This window comes from Monopterus albus, unplaced genomic scaffold, assembly GCF_001952655.1.
Source record: "Monopterus albus unplaced genomic scaffold, M_albus_1.0 scaffold309.1, whole genome shotgun sequence".
Lineage (NCBI taxonomy): Eukaryota > Metazoa > Chordata > Actinopteri > Synbranchiformes > Synbranchidae > Monopterus > Monopterus albus.
Window position 1 is genome coordinate 210,667 of NW_018128189.1, and position 23,818 is coordinate 234,484.

Below are 23,818 nucleotides of genomic sequence, written 5' to 3' on the forward strand. Positions count from 1 at the left end.
CAAAATGTCAAACTGTTCCTTTAAACGTCTGGTTTCTGAAACCTCTAGTTGTGGTGTTTCACTTTGACAAATATCTGTTTCAAAGAAGCTAATGTTTTGTTTCCTTTCTGTATTAAAATTGTGATCTTGACATTGTTTTCTCCAAACGTTAACAATATAAATCCTTCTCTTTGTCATAAACCATTGAGAAATCTGCACAAATTCTGCCTTAACGACTTCCTGGTAGATAAAGTGCATTACACTCCTACTTTGATGCCAGAGTAATTCATTGCTTGATTCAGCGGCACACAAGATGAATATCATATTCCTCCCATAAAACTTGGGGATGTGACAGAGTTCTTTGTGCTGGCATTGGCTTGTGTCCAGCAGCCGGGTCCAGCCTGTGCACTCACAGGTTTGTGTGAGTGTGCTGTTCCCCACTCCATCCTCCCTTTGGTACACATTCAGACACATGGTGAAGAAGCACATGGTGATGTTACCTTTCCTGGATTCATACTGGTAGAAGAGGGAGAAAAAAAATCCACAAATCCCTTTAGCTTGAGCCCTGTGATATATAATAGGGCCAAATCATCATCTATTTAGCTTCGTCAAATCACTGACAGGCCTTGATAAAAGAGAGGGGAAAATATGTAGCATACAAGTTGCTGCCAAGACCCTCAGCGACTAGAGCCCCCCTATTGAAACCAGATGTTGACTCAACTGGCCAATTTTGATAAATGGCCTAATGATTACCATTATAGATTGGGTAATTTTATATCAGCGTGCCACATTGTTGGTCTTCTTTAATGATAGCCAAATGAACTCCGGTTTGTGCCCTAGGCCAGGTGGGCTTTTCTGTGCCTGGTGTTCAGCATGCAGTACCTCATCCAGCCACTGCGCCCCTGCTGTGGACGGGGCACCTGGTCCTGTTGGCTCCACTGACACTGCTTCTTGTTGTCCTCAAGTGCCCAGCTGAGTCCAGAGCCCATCATACAGGTCCGTAATGAGACTTAATTGGTGCTTTAGCCTGACTTTTGCCTCCTTCACTGTCCTCAGTCTCATTAGAAAGGCTTAGATCAGATCTTCAAGTGCTTGACAAAGTAACCCTGGACCTCCGAGGTCCCAGCAGACTGACCCTACCTCCTAGTCCCCAAGGATTAGGCTTTTACAGTAGAATAACTGGAGCACTACCACGATGGAGCACAGGCACGTGGAGTCATGGGATCGCTCCAGGACATGGAGACTTTGTGTTCCGGGGAAACTGTCACAGATACACTTTAGAGAATCAGTGAAATCCAATTAGTTTAATTCTTAAAGCCAATCGTCTTTCCTCTGATCTGACACTGTCCTTATTCCACCCCTGCACAAATAGTTTTCCTCTTTCAGTGTGGTTTCAGAGGCTACCTCGAGTGAGGTGGCGCTGAACGTTGCAACAGTTTTTATATTATAATACAGGTTTCCTCATCGCTATAAGGCAGGAAAATTGTGGGCAACAAGAAGGTTGAATCTTATATTATATTATTAATAATATTGCAGAAAAAGTGACACCTTCTCCAGGGTGATTAATGTTTTCAGTGGAGTCCAGGAAAAAAGGCTCCAAATGATGGTGCACATAAAATTCTGAAGCCGAGCTGCTCCAGTTAAGCACAGGCAGCAGTTTTATGGCTTCAGATAGACTTGATCACCGCAGTAGTTTTTAAACTTAGATTAAAAATATATAGATAATAGACATATATAGGAAAAACATATATATGAAGATGAGGTGATGCTATATTTTGGTATAGTCAAATCAGTTGCGTGATTCTTGAATCGTTGGAGATGTTTCTTCCAGACTTCCTGGTTCCAAAGAAGTTTAACTATCAAAACCAAGGCCACATTTGTGATGTAACAATTTGACCTCTTCATTTTTAAATGGTCCTATGGTCTTATACCGTTCTATCCATTGCAGCCCACTCAAAGCGCTTTCACAATGTTTGGCCACTCACGCACTGCTGACATCACTGGGAGCAAACGGGGGTTCAGTGTCTTGCTCAAGGACACTTCGACATGTGGACTGGACAGGCTGGGAATCAAACCGCTAATCTTGTGGTTAGGAAACGACCCGCGCTACCTGCTGAGCCACATTTATCTCACACAGGGAGGATGAATGTGTGATGAGAAAACACATGCCTCTTCTCTGCTCAGCTGTTTGTATCCAGTCCTTTAATTAGAAAGAACAAATCAGTATTTCTTGTATTTTACCTGGCTGGACTTAGCAGGTTCACTTTTGTAGGTTTCATTTTACAGTCATTCAAAATCAAATATGAAAAAATAACAAAGAACCATAATACAAAAGTCCTTTTTGTAGCATAGCTCATTTTATTGTTTAAACAGTTTTGCATAGGAAATATATCCACTTCCAGTAATTGACTGCAGTAAAAACAGCCGCTAGCAATATAGGCTGGATATAACAGTAACAATCACAAAAAGTTGAGCCTTTATTTACACTGATTTTAATCTTGTGGCAATTTTAGCCCCTGCACCAAACGTAACCAGTTTGAAGGCATCGCCTAATGCTCGGCGTTTCTAAAATCAATAAAAGAAGGGATATCAAGGCCTTCGCTATACAGTTCACAATGGACACCTGTGACTCCTAAACTGCAAAAGAAAAGATTAAAAAACAAACAAACAAAACAAGGTTTCCAAAGAGTCCTCTAAAACGTACATTCAGATACATACATAGACCTTTGCACACACTTGCAGTGTAACTACGATCACTTCTGGAGACTGTTTACATATTGTTTTGGTGTTGTTGTTGTTGTTGTTGTTGTTCGTTAACTCCACCACAATTCATAAATGTGTGCGTAGAGGGAATTAAAAGTGCCACAAGACCCAAACACAAATCAGCCCTGCAGAGAAAACTGGTGACTAATCTTAAGAAAAGACATGAATTCATCTGTTCACTGCGCTAACGTAGCACTGACCCCCCCTGCCCCGCTCCCCCTCCCAGAAAAAAGAAAAGCAAACGAAGAAGAACAAGCATTTCCTCTCATATTCTGAACAAGCTTGATGTGGGCGTCGCGCGCTGACAAAAGAAGAAACTTAATAAATCACAAAAAGCTCCAAAAACACCCGAGCAGTAATAATACATTTCCAGATGGGTTTGCCACATTCTCTTCTGTGTGATGCAGTTTTTTTCTCGTCACATATGAAAGTAAGTCTATCATATTTTACAGTTATATACAACAGACACTTGGACATCGTGAACAGGCACTGCATTGCTCTTTTTGTCTTCTTTTGGTGAATGTTACATCCTGTAAAAATGCTGGTTTTCATGTTTTATAACAACCTGATGCCAAGTGACTAGCAGCTAGTCAACGTATGGAAGGTGTGTATTGCTCATGTAGGATGAAAATGAACTTTTAACCTCTGCGTGTATACGCCCTCTCAGTCCCTAATGAACGTGTGACAGGAAAGCCACACATATTGCATGAGTGCCACAGGTCCTCCTTGCATAATGTTCTTGTTCTCGATGATCGCTGTGATCAGTGACATAATACTTTCTCCAATAAGGTCGTTGTGAGTGTCTTGGCCTTTAAGTAAGGCTCTTGAACCTGCTGATGGGTGACACACTGTTTCAGATTTCATAAAGTTTCAAGAGCTGTCTGACAGGCTACAATCACACCGTGCGTAGCAATAAAAAGACATGTCCAAATACACTACCTAGGATCAGCTGGAAGGTGCAGTACCCTATTCTGAAGCACCCGTTTGTTTGCAGCGTGAATGGAGGGTTTCCTACGTGACATCAGGCATAGACAGCATGTGGCAAGCACAAAATGAGTGATGCCTTGATGCCTTTACTGATCTTCGAACCAGTTTGATGGCTCAGGTTTGGCAAGCCAAATCAGAAATATGGCGAGATGTAGCACCGGGCGTCCTGCGATAATATGAAGAGACTGACAGATTCACTGAGGATGTTCTTGTTAAGGTCAGGTGCAATCTGGGGCCTTTTCTACAGGTTCGACGACATCACCTCCCAGCTGCTACGACAAACACACTCCCACTGGCGTCTTGTTGGACAAGAATTCACACCCATAAAAAAAAAAAGATAAACCACATCACACTCTATGGCCACACTAATGAAAGAACAATTCAAATATTCATGAAGTGTTTTCCCAAATGGAAATATCCAGGCATTAACCAAGCTCAGAAATCACACTAATAAGAATTTTTAAAACCGTCATTGTTTTTGTTTTTTATACTTATGGATCTGTATAGAATGTTTCCTGCCTCTTTTGACTTTACATACAGGAACATACTAATCGGGGGAAACACGGAGAGTTCTAACTCAAATCCATCCTCCAAAATAAATAAACCCACATTTGTTTTTCCTAAAACAGAACTGGCTCATTTTCCCCGGAATTGAAGATTTAGAAATAAGGGCTCCAGAGAAGAACTCTCGAGAGAGTTTACAGTGTACAAACTCCTTTTTTCTGATAGAAAGACCCTCATCTTCTCTCACTGTGTCAGAGGTGCTGGATTGCACATCCAGCTCGCTACGTCTCACACACACACACACACACACACACACACACACACACACTCAAGCTGCCAAAGCAGAGTTTAACCCCACAGTCTACCGCTATCAACCAGGATATTTACCCTTATGTACAGTCTCCTATTCAGTAAAACACCAACAGCACAGTGACCCTGACTCTCTCACACATTCACTCACAAACACAGTTGGGGACAATGCACTTCAGTGGGGTCTCCAATGGCCAAAGGCTGCAAAGCACTTAGTTTCTCTAAAATAAAGAAAAGAATAAAACGACAAAAATGAAAACAGAACAGTGCACATAGAACGGGGTGACTTTTTCTGTTTTTCCTGCATAAGAACTCTGGGTGAAGATGGAGAGATTGAGCTTGACTCGAGGATTATTTTCTCTGCTCCTCAGCCCTCTGCTTGCGCCAGAGCTCTCGTTAGTACCGTCTCTCTGAGGGAGGCGTTTCTTTCACGATTGTGGGGAAAGAGCGCTAAAGGTGGCTTGGAAGCAACGGCGCCGCTCCCTCTAGGGCAAAACCTCTTATTTCTTACATTAGAAATGGCAAGATTATGATTGATATAAATAATGCCCTGTAATACGCCTGAGAGATTTAGTTTGAGACTAGGGTCAAAACAGTGTAAGGGGGGAGAAGATTGCCTATGTGCTATTTAGGTGCTATTTGTTTCTTCTAGGGGATTCTATTTAAGCATCTATCACACCACTGGACATGAAGTAAGAAAGCACCATGCTTCTGTGGCCCAGTGTCTACTTCAGGCCCCTCTATGGGGCTCTCTGCTGGGGGAAGTAGCTCAGGGATCGACATAAGTGCATATCGTATATACATTTATACAAATTTTCTACTTAGAAAACACTTTCTAAAGGCTTGCTTGAGTCTGTCTGGAGCTGATTTGGACAGGCCTCACTAGCATTAGTCGGTGTGTGATTGTTGCGCAGGTCACAGGCCACTTCGCTGACGTGTTTAAGGCATCTACTTGGGAATTGCATTTGATGATGTCTCGACTTGTACGGCGTAGGATTCTATAAAAGGACGCGACAACATCCGCCCTCGGTTGCAGCTTTAAGGATGCAGTGTGTAAGATTTAAAGGGATCCATTAGGAGAAATGGAATATAGGAGTGCCCATTAGTGTGTGATCACCAGAAAAATAAGAATCATCGAGGCTCTGGGAAAGTTCTACAAAGACAATATCATGGATAAAAAAAAAATCCTGTCAACAGTTTCACAGATGTCTCTCTTACCACTGTGGTCTATGGAGAAAATGCTTTTTGGGCTCCAAGGTGATTTTTCATTGCAGTACCGTGAGTGGCCACTGGGAAAGACCAGCTAAAGGGGCCGAGCGGTGGTGCTGTGGCCACCCTTAATAATTAGCCGATCCATACTGCCAACCCAATTTGTTGTACACATGAGAAAAGAAGCCGTTAACAGCAGTGTTGTATCGTCTCATGTGATCATCTTGCCCTACCCTTAATCGCTGCAAAGTGTAAAACGGATCGAGTTTCTGGTGCGTGTGCCATGTTGCACAACATTTCTACAGTAGCCTAGAACAGACAAACCAAACACTGGCTCTCAAGAGGGAGTTTTGTATTTTCACAGTAGCAGCGTGAATTTAGTGATGTCACAAGAAATGCAATGCCTAATATATAGCTATCTTTTCACACTTGATGTGGTCATAGACGACAACGTGGCACCTTACGGCCACCGTGGGCTCTCTCACGCTTGGACTAAATCTTACACACTGCATCTTTAAGCGATCCACGACAGAACGGGATTCTGCGCAAAATGATTTCTCAGAATGATTGTCGCACTCAAGTCAAGCCGTCTCTCCTGTGAATAAATGAGCTTCCTCAAGGTCACACCCTAGCACCCCAGGTGGAAAGTTGAAAGTAAGCGTCACAGTAGACCAATCAGTGACTTTGCAGCCATATCAAGACCAAGGGTGCATTTTTTTTATATGCACTTCTAGAAAAAATACCACCCCTCCCCCTAAAACTCCCAAATTCAAAATACACTGGAACATGTCTCACCGTCTATCGGTACTGTAGGCCTACACACCAAAATAAAAAGAAAACAGACCTTGTCATACACTGCATAGAAAGCAGTCCCCACTTTGGTCAATAAAAAAGGAAAAGACCCACAACAACAACAACATCATCATCATCAACAACAACGACGACAAACAACAATATCAACAAAATAAATGCAGTACAATATTATCTATCTCCAAACTAGCCTCTAATAATTGACGCATCTATTAAGCACTACCTACATAGGCAAAACTTGGTATTGCATAATTTTCATAACTCTGAATTCCACCCTCCAACAATAGCAACTGGAAGATGAACAAAATGAGCACTGAAAAATAAAGAAAACTAAAGATGACAGGTTATTAGAAAAACCACCAAAATACTGAAAATAAAAAAAATAAAAATGCTGGTTGATTACAAACTTTAAAACGGCAACTATACACAGCCTTGATATGCAATGTAAGTGTGAGATAGAGTAGTACATGAAGTTAAAAATCAACAATTTCATTCAGAGTACAAAACAATTCTTATCATAAAAATGTTAATTTTTTTTCTATAATGATAAATGCAGCAAAAACAAGTGTAGTGACGTCTCTATATTCAAAGGCAAGGCACGTAATGTGGACTATATGTCATCGTGCAAATTAAGAGTACTGGGGAGATTTTCCTTGGATGGATGTGTCTGGAGAGCAGAGGCAATGGCTGCGAACATGCCATGCACAATTCTAGATTTCAGGGATTTGCCACCACCTGCGTTCATAAATTCAGTTTTCAACCTCTTCCACTGTAGCTTTAAGCCGACTGTACATTTGCATGAATTCTATATTTCCATGAATTAAAACTTTGCATTCTGTATTTTTTTCCTGTAAACATAAGCTTTTGAAGCTGAGGGCCAAATGCATATGCTTGTAAATGAATTACATCTCTTTTTCTTTTTTTTTTTTACTTGTGTTCAGTTACGAATTTCCCCAGAATAAATAAAAACAAACTCCCCATAGTGATGAGAAGGGCTCCAAAGAGGTACAGGCTTTGCTCAGCACCCAACTGCGTTAATGGTTTTCTCATCTGAGGATACGGATATGCAACTGAAATCAAATTCAATTTTTTTTCTTAAACATTTTACCCATAAAACCATTTCATAGTTATCCCCTTCCTTTAGAGTCTTAGGGCCGACAGACTGATAGCTTCCCTTCAAAAATTCAATTGCACTTGCCTCTACTGAGATTTTCTTACTCTGTCTTTTTAAATCCTTTCGTAAAGGAGTTGCTAATTATTTACCGATGGGTCCAATCTCAAGCCTGACATTTAGTGTTTTTTGAAAACCGCATTAAGAGTTCTCAACTCTTACATAAGTGTTTACATTAACTCTTGAAGTAGCAGTAAAGAATAAACAAAGTCAACACATTCTCTGAACAAAGAGCGGTATCACAGTCAACTGAAATCAAACAGAAAGAGAAAACACTGAATTTACAAGTTTTTGTTCCTATGGTGTAACACAGTGAATCATTTGACGTGGGAAAGCCTCTTTTCAAGAGGTCGCAGAGCTTAGAGTCTCGGAGCCGTCCACCAGGCAGAGGCCGTCGATGCACAGGCCCCTTCACTTGTGTGTGTACGTGTGTGTGTAAATCAAGATTTTACATCTTCCCGACATTAAAAAATAGTAGGAATTGCTGCTAAGAGACTAGAGTGTCATGCAATAAAACATTAAGGCATCTATACATCACAGTATTTGAATGGATTGAAAAGTTCTGCAAACACAGCAACTGACTGGTGGGGGAGGGTGTGTGAGCTGGGCGAGGAGACAGCAGACCTGAAGCGTTGCCTTTTTTCTTTCCGCTGAACCGACCCTCACCTTCACTTCATGGCCAGGGAAGGGGACAGGAGTTGGGGGAGGGATTGGGGGAAAGATTGTGCAGCTTGTGCTGCTTTGCTGGTTTCATCCATGGCTGCAGACACCTGTAGTGCTAGATCTGCACCGCCAACATCCCCACCCACCCATCCATCCACCTTGGGGGTGGGGTCGTCCGGCCTCTGTGTTCAGTTCCCTGTCTCAGCGGGGACCAGGGGCTCACCAATGATGTTTATGCTGTAGTTCTGATGGACATTTGCTGGCAGAATCGGAGTCCCGTTCGACACTTGAAATGGAACTAAGCTCGCCCAGGTACCAGGACTGTGGAGAGAGCACAAAAGACAGGGGTGGAGAGATTAGCTGCATGCCATCAACTTGTGTAGTCAAAATCACATTCTTTCTGTTATTTTGAACACTGCTTGGTTAATGACCAGCATTCGCCACAGCTCAAGGTCTTGTTTTGTTCAGACAAAGAAACGCCAGCGCTAGCTCGTCAATCTAAGCTGAGGTGATTCCACTTGATTCCTCATGTGAGAGGACCGCGACGAGGCCCACATCTCTGCACTGATGACAGTATAGAAAAGCATGAGGGGGGAGAGTGTGATTGGTGGCGGTGGGGCTGGGGGTCCCTACACAAAGCTGTCCCATCCCTATTCATCTCACGCTAATGGCAAAACAACACAGTGATTGTTCCCAGGGAGCGACGGTGCTAACTGAAAATGCAAGTGGGAACAAACAGCATGTTGTTCCCGAGGGGCGCTGCGCTACGTACATGTGAGATAATTAGCCCCCCCCCCCCCCGCGCGCGCCCCCCCCACATCCTCCCCTGCTAGGAGAGTACCTGTGTCGCACATTTGGTGTTTGCTCCAGTGATAAACTTTTATAATGTGTGTGGCAGCAGCTATAACCCGAACAGATGAAGAGCAGGACGACTGTGGGACAAAGAAGGTGAGGATCTGTTAAAAGAAGTTGACATGAACAAATGATTGGGTAGAAGAGAAAACATGGATGATGAAAAAAAGAATAGGAAAACTCAGACACGGCTAAAGACTGAAGATGCTGGTCTGCAGAGGTGGAGCGCACACTTGATTCTTTGTGAAGCTTCACGACAACAGACAACACTGTCTGCACTCATGAAAGCAACTCCTCAGCCAGTCTGCATTTTATACAAATCACTCGTCACCGCTCTTTTACTTAAAACAAAGGAAGTGCTAATTCAATTCTCCTCATGTCCTAAAAGAACCAGACTCCTTAAAAAAAAAAAAAAAAACAGTGAAAGGAGGACAGAGAAGATCAAAATAAAAACAAACATCACTCAAGTTAAAGATTTCAGTGTCCAAAGAGTAAAACAACCTCAGGGCTGCTAATCTTCTCCAGCACTTCTCCCCCTGTCCAACCCTCATGCTTTCTTCTCTCCCTTCCTCTCTTTGCCAAAAAGCATCGGACAGGAAACGGGGGATTAAGTTTTTCCTACCTTGCAGAACAAAGAGAGCACAGAGCGGCCGAGGGCTGCAGCTTTCTCTCTTCCTACCTCGCTCCTTCCATCTGTCTCGGTTTCTTTTTCCTTATGAAACTCCTCTCAGGTAATGGCTTACACTAGTGGGACCACACAGCTACAGGCCTGTGTGCACACTAGATCTGTTTTAATCTCGTTAGAATCCACGGCCATCAGTCCAGATCTGCCTCCCATAAGCCAAGTCACACACTGGCCAGGTTGTAAATGCAGTGTTTTGATGCCACATTCTAAGAATTCTGGGTAATGTTGTTCATATTTGTCAAGCAGTTCCCTTCTCTGCCAAAATTCACCAGCACAGCTTTAAAAATGCTGCTGCTTCTATATATGTCGCTGCTTAATGTTCCAGCACTCGAATAGCGGCTGTGGACCTACATCACTGCATTTCCTTAGATAACCTTAGATAACCAAGATGGCCTCCCTCTGCCCCATCCAAACGTCACTAATTCCACTGCCTGCAAACACAGCCTGGGCATACAGTGTGCTTCGTTTAAGGATTAGCTCCCTAAATTAGATTATCTAATGGCATCTTAATGGATTGCTGACCCATTTCCTGCACAATGGCAACATGCAAGTCTGGCAGCATTTTAATTTGAGGGCTAGTCCTGAAGAGGCACAGCGGAGCGCATCATTCAAAGGCCAAGCAAGAAAAGAAAGAGACATCCAACTGATTCCGGATATATATAACAGTTTTCCCTGAATAATCCATCAAACTATAATAGAATTACCATCCCATCCCTGTAACAAAATAAACTAAATTCATTTGGGACCTGTTTCATCTGCGTTCATTACTGTACACTCGCACGGACAAAAGAGGAGGCGTTGGCGGCCGTGTGAGGGAACGAGAGCTGGAGTTGTTGCTGCCTCCACTGGTCTATTAGGAGGCCTGCTGAAGGGGCTCTGTGTTTGTAAAATAGTTTCTAACTTCAGCAGACGCAGAACGGAGCTGTACACACACACACACACACTCACACACACAGATGCTCTACGCTTTCAGGGAGACTTAACAGGAAAAGGCTTAGCTCGGCTTGCTCGCTCTGCCACAGTGAAATGGTCCCGGTTCCCCCCAGAGACGGAGAGACACCGTATGGAAACGAAGGGGTGGGGGTTTCTAGATCTTTAGGCTGAAGAGAGTAAAGTATGACTTCACTATCAGGTCATATATAAAGTTTGTCAAAACATCCTCACACAGCTGCTAATTTAGACAGCTGCTCTGTCAACATCATCTGTTCTAATAGTTTGAAACGTGATGTTTGTATTATGAAATGTGAACATTTAGTTCTGGTGGGTGTGGATCCATGTGGAAAGCTTTGTGCTAAAGCTGGATCATTTCATGTCATCTTGCAATAGAGAACAGGAAAAGCAAAGAAATGTGTTTATGACAGAATTAAAGTTCTAGTATTTACTGATTTCTCCCAATTAAGTTTCTACTTTCTAAAGATTTGACTGTATTTTATGAAGCACTTAAAAACATGCACTTATCTCCTTTGGGGAAATGGCTAGCTGAAAAAAGGCTAAACTATAGCTCCACTAAGTCAAAGGTAACGATTCATTTCAAAAGCATTGTTTTGGTTACATTTCTTGAATTTCTCTCTCCATCCTGACAGCAATGAATACACCGACAACATAAAGAAATGAACCAGTCATCTGTGGCAGCAGCGGGGCTGAAAGAGCCTGACCAGACAACAACAGAATGCACTTAAGGAGAAAAAGTCAAATTAAAGGGAGGAAAAGATATGTGAAGGAAGAGAAGGGAGGTGAAAGGGGTGTCCAAAAGACTCTACCACTACAGCAACAGTCACAGCGACTGACCAGGTCATTTTACATATTTAAATGCAGAATATGGGATTTTCTGAAATGTGAGGAGCAGACAATCCCAACAATCACACAATACATTATTAACTTTTTCGAGTGTGTGTACATGTGATGTGAGGGAGACAGAGAGACGGCATGAAAGAATGAAAAGGTTACCTTTGCCAAGTAATCCCCAAAGTGTCGTCAGTGGCACTGGGGCCATAATGCCTGCCGTTTTGAGTCACGCTCCAGTCACACTTCCTCAGCTGTCAATTGAAACCTAGCAGTCAGATCACTGGGCCAAGACAACTTCCACTTCAGAATACACTACAACTTAATACTGTATACACACAGATGCATGCAGAAGAGCCTATAGAGCAGAGGCAGCACAAATAAAAAGGACTGAAAATGAGTCCTAGCTGTTACCAACAACATGAAATAAGTGAATCAGTATTTGCTGGGGGAGATAACAGTCAAATCAAAATTATAAACAGGCATAAAAGAAAGAGCATGCAGTTACAGTTAGTGGTGGCAGCTAACCTGGAAGCAAAAAACGCAGTTAGTCAGTTACAAAATGTGAGTTGTTCATCTGCGAGTGGTTCCTCACAGGTGAGGCCATGCGTTCCCGGGGACGCATGCGCTTCACTGTAAGTGCACTTTCACATTCAGGATGGAGGACGCACGCCGTCAAGCATGCAGACTGGGTTTTCATTAGCTAACTGTTTTTATTGATTCGGGGTCAAAACTGCAATGAAGTTAAAGAGCCCCCCCACACACACAAACCCTCTCTCTTTAGACAAGCCAACCTTACATCCAGATCACAAATTACTGCAACAAAAAAGCCACACACACACACAAGCCGCTTCTCCTCGCATGCATTATACGAGCACACGTGTCTGCAATCCAGCTGAGAGCTACCTCTGCCGATACAACCTAACCTTGCCCTGTGGTCAACACATTCATTTAGTAATGCACTGGGATAAAACTGCACTGTTAGCAGTCTTGCTGCAGCAGCAGACGTTTTGCAGAGGCTCTTAAAAGGGATTTAATCAGACATAGGCGCACACTGAATATTCAGAGCCATTTGCAGCGGTCAAGAAATGTGTTCTTTTTCCTCCAAGCACCTGGATGAACACATCAGAAGGCAGCCGTGGTTTTTCTGGGACAAATGTGAAGTAGAGTTTTACTAGTGACTAACTCAGAGAAATCAAAAGCTTTCCAATAATGTAAAACCCTTCCATCAGTGCATGTTGTTCCATCCTCTGTGCTTTCTGTGTATTTATCAGAGGCTGGGAGAATAAACCCCCACGCAGCTCCCGCGCTCTCCAACCTGACAAAAGCTTGGAGAGAATGTGCGGGTTGGGCCAGACGCTCGGTGCCACCGCTCCTCGAGGGGCTCGCCATCTGTCCGCTGGCACCGGCACATCAGAGTGGCACAGGCAGCGGGGAGAAGGGGGGGATGGAGCCGGGGAACGTTAGCAAACAGATGCGGGCAGATTGTGGATTAGGATCCTTCCTTAGATAATACCAAATGACATCTGATCACGGATCTTTCCCTGCGGAATGCTAGACGGTGGCATTCCCTCGAGGGGTTAACCAAGGCGAGAGATGAATGGAGGGTTTTCACACACTCGCTGCCTGAGAATCATAGAGCAGGTGTGGGAGCGTGTGGTGGCGTTGTTTTGTGTTTTGTTTGTTCCATGTTTGAAGCCTACTCTTTGTGTGTGTGTGTGTGTCCAGGGACTCCCATTTTGGTGGTGCCACATTGCAGAATAGGATCTTCTCTGAGAAATGGGTTGTTTTAAGCTTTACTACCAAGTTATTAGATGACTTAAATTATTTTATACTAATGAAATAATAGAATTAACAATCATTGTTTGAATTCACACTGTAGTAACAGTTTGTGCATGGGCTGTATTATTAAATGATTGATTCTAGTGTGACGTGTTTCCCTTTCCTACCGAACCAGGCCACATGTGGCTGCAACTGAACAACTGAGGGTGACAGTAAAGCCTCCTGCACAGTAAACATCACATCATAGTCGGTGAAGGTGTGTAGCTGGACGGACCTGGCTCGGCATCTGACTCTGGAAAGCAAAACGTCTGGCAGCGCTTGCGGCGTTCCGAGCAACTTTAATGCAAAGATAAACGACTGACGTGTTTCGGCACAAAGCCTTCGTCGAGGTCTATCCGTGCGACTCTGCCAGGCCACATCCCAGCCCGTTAAATCAGAGCACAGAGAATAAAAACCACAGTGACAGGCAGAAGCCCGATCAATCGATCAACATGCAGACTGTTTATAGTTCCTTAAGCCTACAAGAGCATATATTAATCTGGATATAACATGTCACAGCTGTGCTTACAAACCTTTCACTCTTAATTTCACAATTTAAGCCACATATCTGAGCAGATGCGCTCTCCTTTGTTATATAATATGTTTTTTTTCACATCAGTGCAACAAGATCACAGATGCGTGTTTTAAGATAATTCAGCACTGGATCAAATAAATGTAACAGTAAATAGTTTATTTTCTATTTCCATGCTGAGGAGAATATTTATATATCTGGCTTCAAAATCTGGAACAGAAATGGTTTTTAGCCTCTGGGGACAAAGCTTTGGACAAAATTCAGCTTCCCTCAGACCGCTGCTGTCTTGTGTAGTCACTTTGTGTCCCAGTCAAAGTAGTAGCAGGGCTACCAGAAAATGTGGAAGATTGTGCGACATCAGCCAAGTGAATCCTCCCTCTCCTCCTCCTCTCTCCTTCCCCAGATGAATAGGAGCATCCCACCACTGCTGACAAACACTGACTTGTTTTTTTTGCTCTGATTTTAGGGGAAATGGGGGAAAGAAAGGCAGAGAGAAAAAGAGAGACAGAAAGAGGAGCGAGGAAACAGAGGCCAGCTTTGTCATTTTTGCTAAACATTGAAAAAGCGAGCTGAGGAGAACCCGGCCGTCATTATGCAGCCGCGTGCAGATGCATTCAATTAGTTGTGGTTGGAAAAGCCTTGGACTCAGACCAGCGCTTTCAATAAGACGGGGTGGGGGAGAGCGCTTTCTCCCGTCCGACAACACTGCAACACTCCTAACCTCGAGGGCGCACAAACGGGGTCACCACATCTGTCTTAAGGCGGCTGCTGGGGCAAGTGCGTGACGTCAATGCTAAATATTCAGTGTATTGATTGCATGTGGTGTGTGTGAGTTTCTACAGTAATGTGTGAAGGAACCACAGTCGTGCACATCACACACATCTCGTCCATCTTCTAAGCAGTGGCTCCAAAACTTTCTTTAAAGAGGCCTCAGGGAGGAGACGCCCTTTTCTTCTCTACACTGAGGGATTTCCACTCAAACACACTCACGCCAAATGACACCTTGCATTTTTATCAATACTACAAATAAAGGAAGTATAGCAGCGTTGTTTTGAGATACGTGCTTTTTATCTAATTTTTATTTTATGCACTCATTACTGTGATTAAAAAATGTATTGTTCAAAACCCTTTAGCTATGGAAAACAGATATAATCTACTCAAAATCAGCTAATGGACGTGCTGAAAGCATTAAATGGGAGGTCATTTAAGGACCTCTAAACATCAAGGCTTCTTATCAAATTGAATCTCAAAGGTTAACAACACTAAAAGTTAACAGCAGTAAACAGTTAAAGCCAAGTAAGATTTGATTATGACTCCCTATCTTAGCTGCACTAAGCCTCAGTCCTTCCAAAACTTTGTGTTGCAAAAGTGAGCACAGCGCTTGACCTCAGCCTACACGTGCTCTGGTCTAACCAGACAATTTAGCGCTTCCTACAAATCAAATTCAGTGTGACTGGATTTTGGAGGGGTCACAGGATGGTGTGGGGGAGCAGAATAAATGGAGCAGGTGAGCTGAGTGCTGAGGGGGTGGAGGGTCTCACCTGTTGCTGGTGGAGGAAGGCCGGATCTCTAGGGCTCAGGCCTACAAAACGATTAGCTGTCGGGGTGCCGGGGGCTGAGTAACCTGGGTAACACACCACCACAAAAACACAAAAACATGCTGGAATTACAACTGGCATTTCAGGAACTCACATGTAGCTGTTGCCCTTTTCTAAGGTGACTTACAGTGAGTGCACTATAAATTTAAAATCATCAATCAACGTTCCAACCTCCAGTAAAAAGCTTACATGGAGCCCCGCAAGGTTTTATTTCAGGCCCACTCGTAGTTTTCAGTCATTAGGATATTTTGACAAAAACATGGCATCAGTGTCCCCAAAAATCATTTTAGTTTTGATCTAATGTGTTGTGTATGTTTTATAGAGTTAAATATCCCTCAATGTTAAACTAGTGAGGGCAGTGAAACTGAAATACTGTTCTTTAGGGCAGTAACACTATTCTGCATCAAAAGTTCAGAACATTAAAACAGGACACAAGATGTCGATGTGACCAAACAGCAGTGGGCACCTTCTGTCGATGTGGTGATGGGCTTGGTGTCGGGCATGGAGAGCGAGACGGGTCGCACAGCGCTGTGGTGTGGCGAGGGAGCCAGGACTGGGGTGAAGTGGCTCGGGACCTTTCCTACCACCTGACCACTGCTGTTAGGCTGCAGGCGGAGAGCACACAACAGGAAATAATTCAGCACAGGGGTTACATTTCAAAAAACTGTATTTGGTCGAGATTTAAGGGAGTTGTTAACCCCAGCTTGTGACTGTCGTGTATTACTACACTCGAGTTTCAGAGATAATGTTCAGTTAACCTGCGAAACTGAGACTTGCCGACAGTTTTAACACTGTACCATTGATTCATAGCACTCACTAAAATTCCCAATAGACTCTTCTAATGATGCAGAATCAAAACCAAGCTGGTCCAGTCCGGGAAATGATCATTTCAATTAGTTTCTCAGCTACGTCTGTCCTTCTCATAATATAATAGTGTTCAATAATACACTTGCGCTCAACTTTCATTAAAAAAAAGCAAGAGAGATGACATCACTTCCTGTCACAATTCTTTGCTCAACTGAAAAGAAACTGTATGACCCAGAAACTGGTTAGAATTATGTTTTTTCCCGGACACAATCTGGGGGTAGGAAGCTGTGTGCCAAACGTGTGGAGCGGTTTACTCCATCTCTGGAGTGTAGCAGCTTTCGTTTTAGTTTGTCTAGAAAGGTAAAAACAATGGTTAACACGTCTCAGCTGTCTTTTAACTCAGCTCCAGTGTGGTGTGCTAGAAATGAAAACTAAAACCAAAGCATGTCCAGGAACAGTCCTTGAAATGTCAATTGAACTGACAAACCTTGAGAAGTGACAGCAGCTCAAAATAATGCTTTTGTAAAGTTGCACATACAAAGTCTGCCTTTGTTTTATAGTTTGTACTTTATACCTAAACCTCTAACCTCATGAGAAGGCAGGCAAACCGAGTCCAGTGACTAATGTTTACGAGCACTTGTTCGCTTGTAAATGTGCAGTTGGGCAGATCTTAATAAACCAGCACAAGAGTGGAACAAACTACAGCTTTCCAGAATGGTTAGCACTAAACAAACTGAATGCCCATTTCACCTCAACTGCTCTGTTTGCCTTGAAAAATATAAAGTCAGCAACAAAAGGTGACTCTTCCACTTAATGCTCCGCCTGAAGAAAAGGTTTTTACTACGTTCACTCACTGCGTTGTCACAGTTGTTACTAAAACTCTGGGGGGCACAAGCGACAATAGACCCTCAGTCACTGGCCATGGATTTCCTACATGATTTTAAACAATGATTTTAATGGTGCTCATAAATGGAATTTAGGAGGACCCGGGCATGAAAAGGCACAGAGAGCCGCGGAGCGGCCTGTTTCAATGGTGTGAATGTGTGAGTACAGAGAGACTATATATATGGAGAAGGAAATAAAGGAAGCTAGTGGGGGCTACTCTTTCAGACGGCTGGAGACTGTCTGGGGCGTTCATTTCAGGGCTGCCCCGAGTTCAAAACTCAAACAGGCCTTTTTGGAAAAGAACTGTATCCACGGGGTTCCCTCTGATGTGAATAGAATCTTTAATTAGAGTGTAATATAATCTGCGTTAAAGCAAGCATAAAAACATTCTGGCACTCGTCCATGGGATTATAAGAGCTGTGTTATTTGCTAAGCACCCCCCCAACTGCACTCTTTCTCCCCTACCGGACCCCACCTCCACCCCTCTCCTTCCTTTCTCCGGCACCCGAGCAGAGGGCCAGTTAATTCTGCACAACAGCCGGGCCCCGGCAACGGCAAATATTTACAACCTTTATCATTCCCCGCCGTTCTTCTCTGGAGTAACAGTCCCCCCCCCGCGACTCTGGAGATGGAGCCATCTCCGAAGCCTTTGTTTACAGTGAGAACAGCGGGGATATAAAACGCGCATAAATATCACACGGGTCTCTCATCTGTAGAGACGCCTGCTCCCTCACCAACAGTGGCCGCGGTGTGCAGCTTGTGGAAGCGCTGCACTTTCTACAGTGTCTGGATGCAGTTTTGTTCGTCTCTGCAGCAGTTTGGCCGACTTTATGGAGTCATCAACTTGTGTGTGTGTGTGTGTGTGTGTGTGTCTGTGTGTGTTTTTAGCACAATTACAAGTATAAGGCTGGGAATGTATCAAACAGAAAATACATAAGAAATTCAGTCTGTGGTTGCCTGAAAAATGACTAGTGATTTAATATTACTGGAATATAATTCTCTAAATGATTCTAATGAATTAACTCTCTGCTGTAACTCCAGCTTTGTCCCTACAATAAAGGCAGGCAGCATTAAAACAGGAGGCGTCTGTGCTTCCTCCCAGAACAAACTCCCACCAAGCCGTGATCAGTTCAAGGCTTAAAATGTTTTGTTTGCAGTTTGTAATATAATTTTTTTTATGTTTTTTGGAGTTTAGACTTAAAAAATGCAGCTTTACAAAGACTTTGCTGTTATTCCTGAGAATTCATCCTATAATTTATTTTATCATTAATTGAGGCCACGGTCACAGAGACAAGGCGAGAAAACCAGTCTGACCTGGCTGCTCTGTGGGCTGGACGGGTCGTATGATGGCACGTAGCTCTTGAGGGGATCAGCAGGGTTGAGGTGGGGCGGGTAGCGGATAGTGGGGTGCGAGAAGTAGGGAGACGGCGCCGGGGGCAGGATCGCCGAGGCTGAGAACTGCAGCGGCGAGTGCGGCGGGGGGCTCCTGGTCGATATAACTGCAAGAGAGACAGACAGAAGAGTCAAGAGGACGATACTTAGATTCATGACACGTGATCATCATTGATCTACAAACTAAATTAAGCACCGACAGATCTTTCAACTGCATTTATGAGAAGAAGTCGGCTAGTGGTTCAGTAACTCACCACTGTGTCCTACACCTGTGAGGCCTGGGTGATGAGGCTGAGGGAAAGTGCTGAGTCGGGGTGAGGAGTCCTGCGGGGAGGTGGGGCTGAACAGCGGCTTCTCTGGCTTCTTCATGGTGGGAGACGACATGTCTGCTGGCAGGAAAACACAGAGCCTGTGAAGAAGCCTGCCTTATTCTTAAAGTTTAACACTTCCATTCTATAACCTCTCTGTGCACAGGACTAGATGGAAGCACATTCATGTTTTGTGTGTTTTGTGGAACAGATTCTCAGATTCAAAGCACTCAGACTTCACAAGCACTCCAAGGTTATCCTTTTTCCTTTTGTAGATTTGTTGCAGAATCAAATCACATAATTTCCCAACAGATTCTCCTGAAGCTTTCATTTGTCATGAATTAAGTGTCAAAAATGAATTATGGTTGAAATTAGGCCGAATTTGATCTGCATGGGATTAGTGATGTCAGGGGACGTATTTCTTCCACAAATGCAGCAGACAATGGAAAACATACTTCAAAAATTACAGACAATGCAAAGGGTCAGAATCAGGAATAATCGGTGGTATCACTACAGATCACCGGACATCCCCAGGAAACACGAGTCCCGTGCAAATGTGGCGTTTGTCATGTCTGAGCAGACAATTAAGTCCAGTGAACTGGCACACGGTTACTCAAATAGGATTTCAAGACCCTCACGTAATCTTAAGTAGAATATTACAGTGCGGCATCTGCTGGCCTCGGCCTGCCACACCGGCTGACAAGCTACTGTGATTCCCCATAAATAATCCTCAAGGTTCGGCAGAAGATGTGAAATCTTTGTAGCTCTAAACTCAAAGTATGCACATAAGTTGCTCATTATTGCTGCTCCACACTTTCATGAGCAATGTTCTGCTGTCACGGCTGTGGGTTTTCAATTTTCCATGGTAAGACAGTGTCTGAAGGGAACGTGATAACAAATAAGGGTGAGGGGCAACGGCCTATGTCTGCTCGTGCTCCTTCTGCAAACATTCATCAAGTGCTTTTCTGGTCCGCCACAGATTCCCTGGGTGTAAAACTTTGAAATCATCCATCTCTTCCCCCCTTAAAAAATGCTGTTACCCCTGTTTCTGGGGCATTTTTGTAGCATTAACCTTCCTTCCCTCCTTTTTCCGACAACAGGGAAGGATCCACCCGAGTGACGGGAAGAATCATTCAGAGGAGAGGGCGACAGAGGTGGCTGGAATTCAGGGGGATTTCCCACTTGGAGGTTGCAAGAGGATACAGGCTTAAGTGCTTTTATTTCAGTGTCAGCGAGAGAAATGCCTTCGAGAAGACTGATATCACCGCTTAGCGTTTCCATGTAAAAATAGGAAATATTTTCCGCACTGGAGGAATTCAGCTTTTCCTCTCACCAGCTACGGTAATTAAATCCTTCAGAGAATCAACAGGACTGAGTGATTAATTAACAGAAACACTTTAAAGAGTTTAAATAGAAATGCAGAAAGTCTTCTTGATATACAGTATTTAGTTTTAAATGAATGAAACAGTCCCACAGATTCTTCTTCCACTGCACGGTGAGGTTTGGTCCAACAACCATCTGCAAATGAAACGACTGCATGGCACTGAGAAGGCCTCATATGGGTTTAATATCTCCCCACTTCTCATTTATTCTGTCCTAACAGAATAATGGCCGTCTTTGGAGGGCTTCCTACCACTGCTTTGCCTCTCTCCTCGCCCCGAGTGTCTGACTTGGCCTCGGCTGCGGTTAAATCCCACTAGTGCCCTGTCTTTTGTGCATCAGCCCTCCTATTTATTATATTCAAAGTAAAAAAAAAGAGGACTGGGGAGAAACACAAAAAAGAGGCGTACAAAGTCCAAACAAACTAAGGAAAGACAGACATCTGGTTCCTTCGTCTCCGATCGCCTCTGTTGGTTGAATCCAGAGGCCGCGTGTGTAGCAGTGTGTGGAGGGAAGTCAGCAGAGAGTGAGAATGATCCGGAAACATGGGACAGCAAGGCCTTAATTAAAAGGGCGACGGGCTCTGCTCTGCACCAGGAGACCATGTAATGAGACATGCAAGGTGTCCCACGAGGATCTCGCCGTCTCTCTGAGACGAGCACGATACACACACTTCTGCCTGGTCTTCTTTCCAGATTCAACAACCTTATGTGTCGGCTCATTGGCTGGCCTTTGTATCTTAATAAAGTCACCACATCATTTCTGTAGAGTTCAGTCCAGATGCTCCACATCAGCTTTATGAACAGGAATCTCGCTCACTAGCTGTTTCAGGTGTCTGTGTGCTACACCTGACGTTTGAAAAGTCACAGCATGTTTATCAGTAATTACAATAAGCAAATTCCAGCTGGAACAGTTTCTATAATGGGGGCTGTGCACAGTAGAAGCCGGCGTTTTCTTTGTGTAAGCGACAGGTGTGGGAGAATATTATTTACATTCAAACAGCAATTCAAACGTTTGCATGCTGCCGGTGCCCGAGGCACTCCCTGTCATGGTATGTGTTGGAGGGTTTAACAAGTTCACGAGCCGAGAAACCAGATGCAGTTGGTCCACAGTGAAACGGGAGGCAGCAGTGAAGCAGAGCGCTGAGGTGTTTACATGAAGATCTCTCCTGTCTGTCAGTACATTCTGCCAACATGCTCTTGGGCAAAGCTGAATGTTTGAGTAACTGTATGAAAGGGACGCAGGGCATCCACACCCGACAAACCTCCCAAACATAGGTGGTCAAATAAAAGAAGGGAAATCACCTCCATCTCTGTCGTGCCAGTTCGCCCGACTGCTAGCTGGAGAGCTGGGTGACGAGTAGAAGTCTGGTCCTGTCGGGCTCGTGTCCATGTTCTCCTCCATGTTAACAGTTTTGGGCCTTTTGCTGGAGACAGGAAGAAGTTTATTAGTCATTTTGGTATCACGACTTCAAAGACTGCGAGGTGTCTGTCGTGATTTGAGGCAGCTGGCGGTTCATGGGTGGCACATAACGGTTTACACTCACTTGTTGGTTGTCATTGTCATGTCTAAATACTCAAAATGAAGCTACTGTTAATTAGCTTAGCCTAGCATAAAGGCTGTAAGCTAGCATAGTTCTGTCCAAATAAAAGAAAAGAGAGAATGAATATGCTAATTAGTGAGCTTTAGAGGACTTTCTGCCTTTGGACAGAGCTGTAGTCCCCAGTCTTTATGCAAACTACACTAGTTGCATCTAAATATTAAATAACAGGCAAGAAATGAATCTTCTTCCCTAAGTCTCTGCTTTAATGAATATTTCTCAAACAATTTTCTGCACAAATTGAAGCTCATGAACATTTCTGTTAATAATGATATCAAGAAAGCACAGCCACTGCTGTGATGTTTGCACAGTTTGTCCACAAAGCTTGTTGCTGAAACTTCGACAGACCTGCCAGGAGGGGAGGACAGGGAGCGGTGCAGCCCCACGCTGGAGTTCAGGTCTTGATAGTAGGGTTGGCTGGGCAAGTCGGCCATGGAGAAGTTTACCACTGCGCCGTGGGTGATGGGCACTGCAGAGGACACAGAGAGGCGATTATGCTGTAATCACTGCACAGAAGAAGTTCAGTGTCAGCAGTGTTGTCAGACGGATTACTGTGTCGTCCCCTATCCTTGCATCTAGAGACGCACAATTAATTGCAAATAGCTTGACTGACTGTTACTCACGCTCTGCGTCTAGAGGCACCGTGTGTCAAATTAAGCACTCCCTATTCTCAGGTTAACTGTCCGACCATCACCGGCATTTCTGCTGAGCACTCTGATTAACAAGCCACCGTTCCTCGCCTGGTTGTGGCTGCGGGCAAGAGCACTGTCAAGCAACAGCAACCTGCGAGTGCATTTTCTACGAGTGGATGAATCTTTTTATTAGGCTCTATGCTGAATTATTGTTATTGTAATTAGCAGGATTATTTACAACTGTGAAATATGTTCCTGTTTGCTCTGGTGACTCCCGGTTTGGTGCCAAGGCAGAGTCACCTGTATAAACTCTAAACCGGACTCAGCCCTTCACCTCGCTACAGTCCACTGTGATACTCAGCCGTTTCCTCACACAGTGATTTACAGTGGATGAGGTGCTGTTTTTCTCACTGCGGTCGAGGTGAGGGATATTGTTTCGAGGGAGGCCAGGCCAGTGTTTACAGAACAAAAAGAGTTCGCCACCCATCCTCACTCTCTCCCTCTCTCCCATCTCTCCCTCTTCAGTGTGTGGCCCGTGAGGCAGCCCGCAGCCCGAGCGGCTGCTTGGTTTGGACTCGATGAGAGGATGGAGTGTGTGGCGCCGTCTGTTGTGGTCTGAGGTTCACCACTGGCATGATCCCTGCGCCAGGCCTCCACCCAGCCAGCCCACTGTAGCCCTGGCACAGGCCCCTACCCGCTGCTACCCACACCGAGCTGTCTGTGGAGGAATGCATCCGGCCTGAGGACACTGAATACAAAACCATAGCTTTTCATTCATGGCTGAGAACACCCCCAACCGTCTCTCTCTCTCTCCTCTTGGCTTTGCACAGTATTTGTGAAGCCACTTGGCCGCCCTGCCAATCATCTCATTAATAATCTGGGCTTTGGCTTGAAGCTTAAAAAGCACCATGAATGAAACGGCGAAGCTGCACACAGGGCACCTCCTCTTACTGTACAAGGGGAGAAGGGAGGAAAATGTACCATGTTCTATTTAGATCAAGCTGACTGTGCATGGACATGTTCTGTCCAAAAAGTGCTTTTGTAGTCGAGGCTCCTGTTGCATGAATGAGTGCCCTGGTCGAAATGCTGCATTGCGAGTTGGCCCTGAACTCTACAGCTCCCTTTGATGGACTTCAAAGAATGTCTCAA

General features: G+C 44.2%; 1 protein-coding gene across 7 annotated transcripts in view; it reads right to left on the bottom strand.

Moving 5' to 3' along the window:
- Positions 1 to 5,014: 5,014 nt before the first annotated feature.
- The window catches only part of LOC109973880 (nuclear factor 1 B-type), a 59,200-nt gene continuing 40,396 nt past the window's right edge, over positions 5,015 to 23,818 (bottom strand). For 4 of the 7 annotated variants that reach the window (XM_020623736.1, XM_020623737.1, XM_020623734.1 and 1 more), the window contains exons 5-12: positions 22,386 to 22,506; positions 21,742 to 21,863; positions 19,004 to 19,138; positions 18,672 to 18,856; positions 16,132 to 16,270; positions 15,609 to 15,691; positions 11,880 to 11,968; positions 5,015 to 8,716 (exon numbers count right to left, since the gene is read on the bottom strand). In XM_020623736.1, the coding sequence (XP_020479392.1) occupies positions 8,584 to 8,716; positions 11,880 to 11,968; positions 15,609 to 15,691; positions 16,132 to 16,270; positions 18,672 to 18,856; positions 19,004 to 19,138; positions 21,742 to 21,863; positions 22,386 to 22,506 (1,007 nt within the window). In that variant the 3' untranslated portion in view covers positions 5,015 to 8,583. The remainder of the gene's footprint in view (positions 8,717 to 11,879; positions 11,969 to 15,608; positions 15,692 to 16,131; positions 16,271 to 18,671; positions 18,857 to 19,003; positions 19,139 to 21,741; positions 21,864 to 22,385; positions 22,507 to 23,818) is intronic. The other 3 variants (XM_020623735.1, XM_020623740.1, XM_020623741.1) reach the window with 3 other exon arrangements.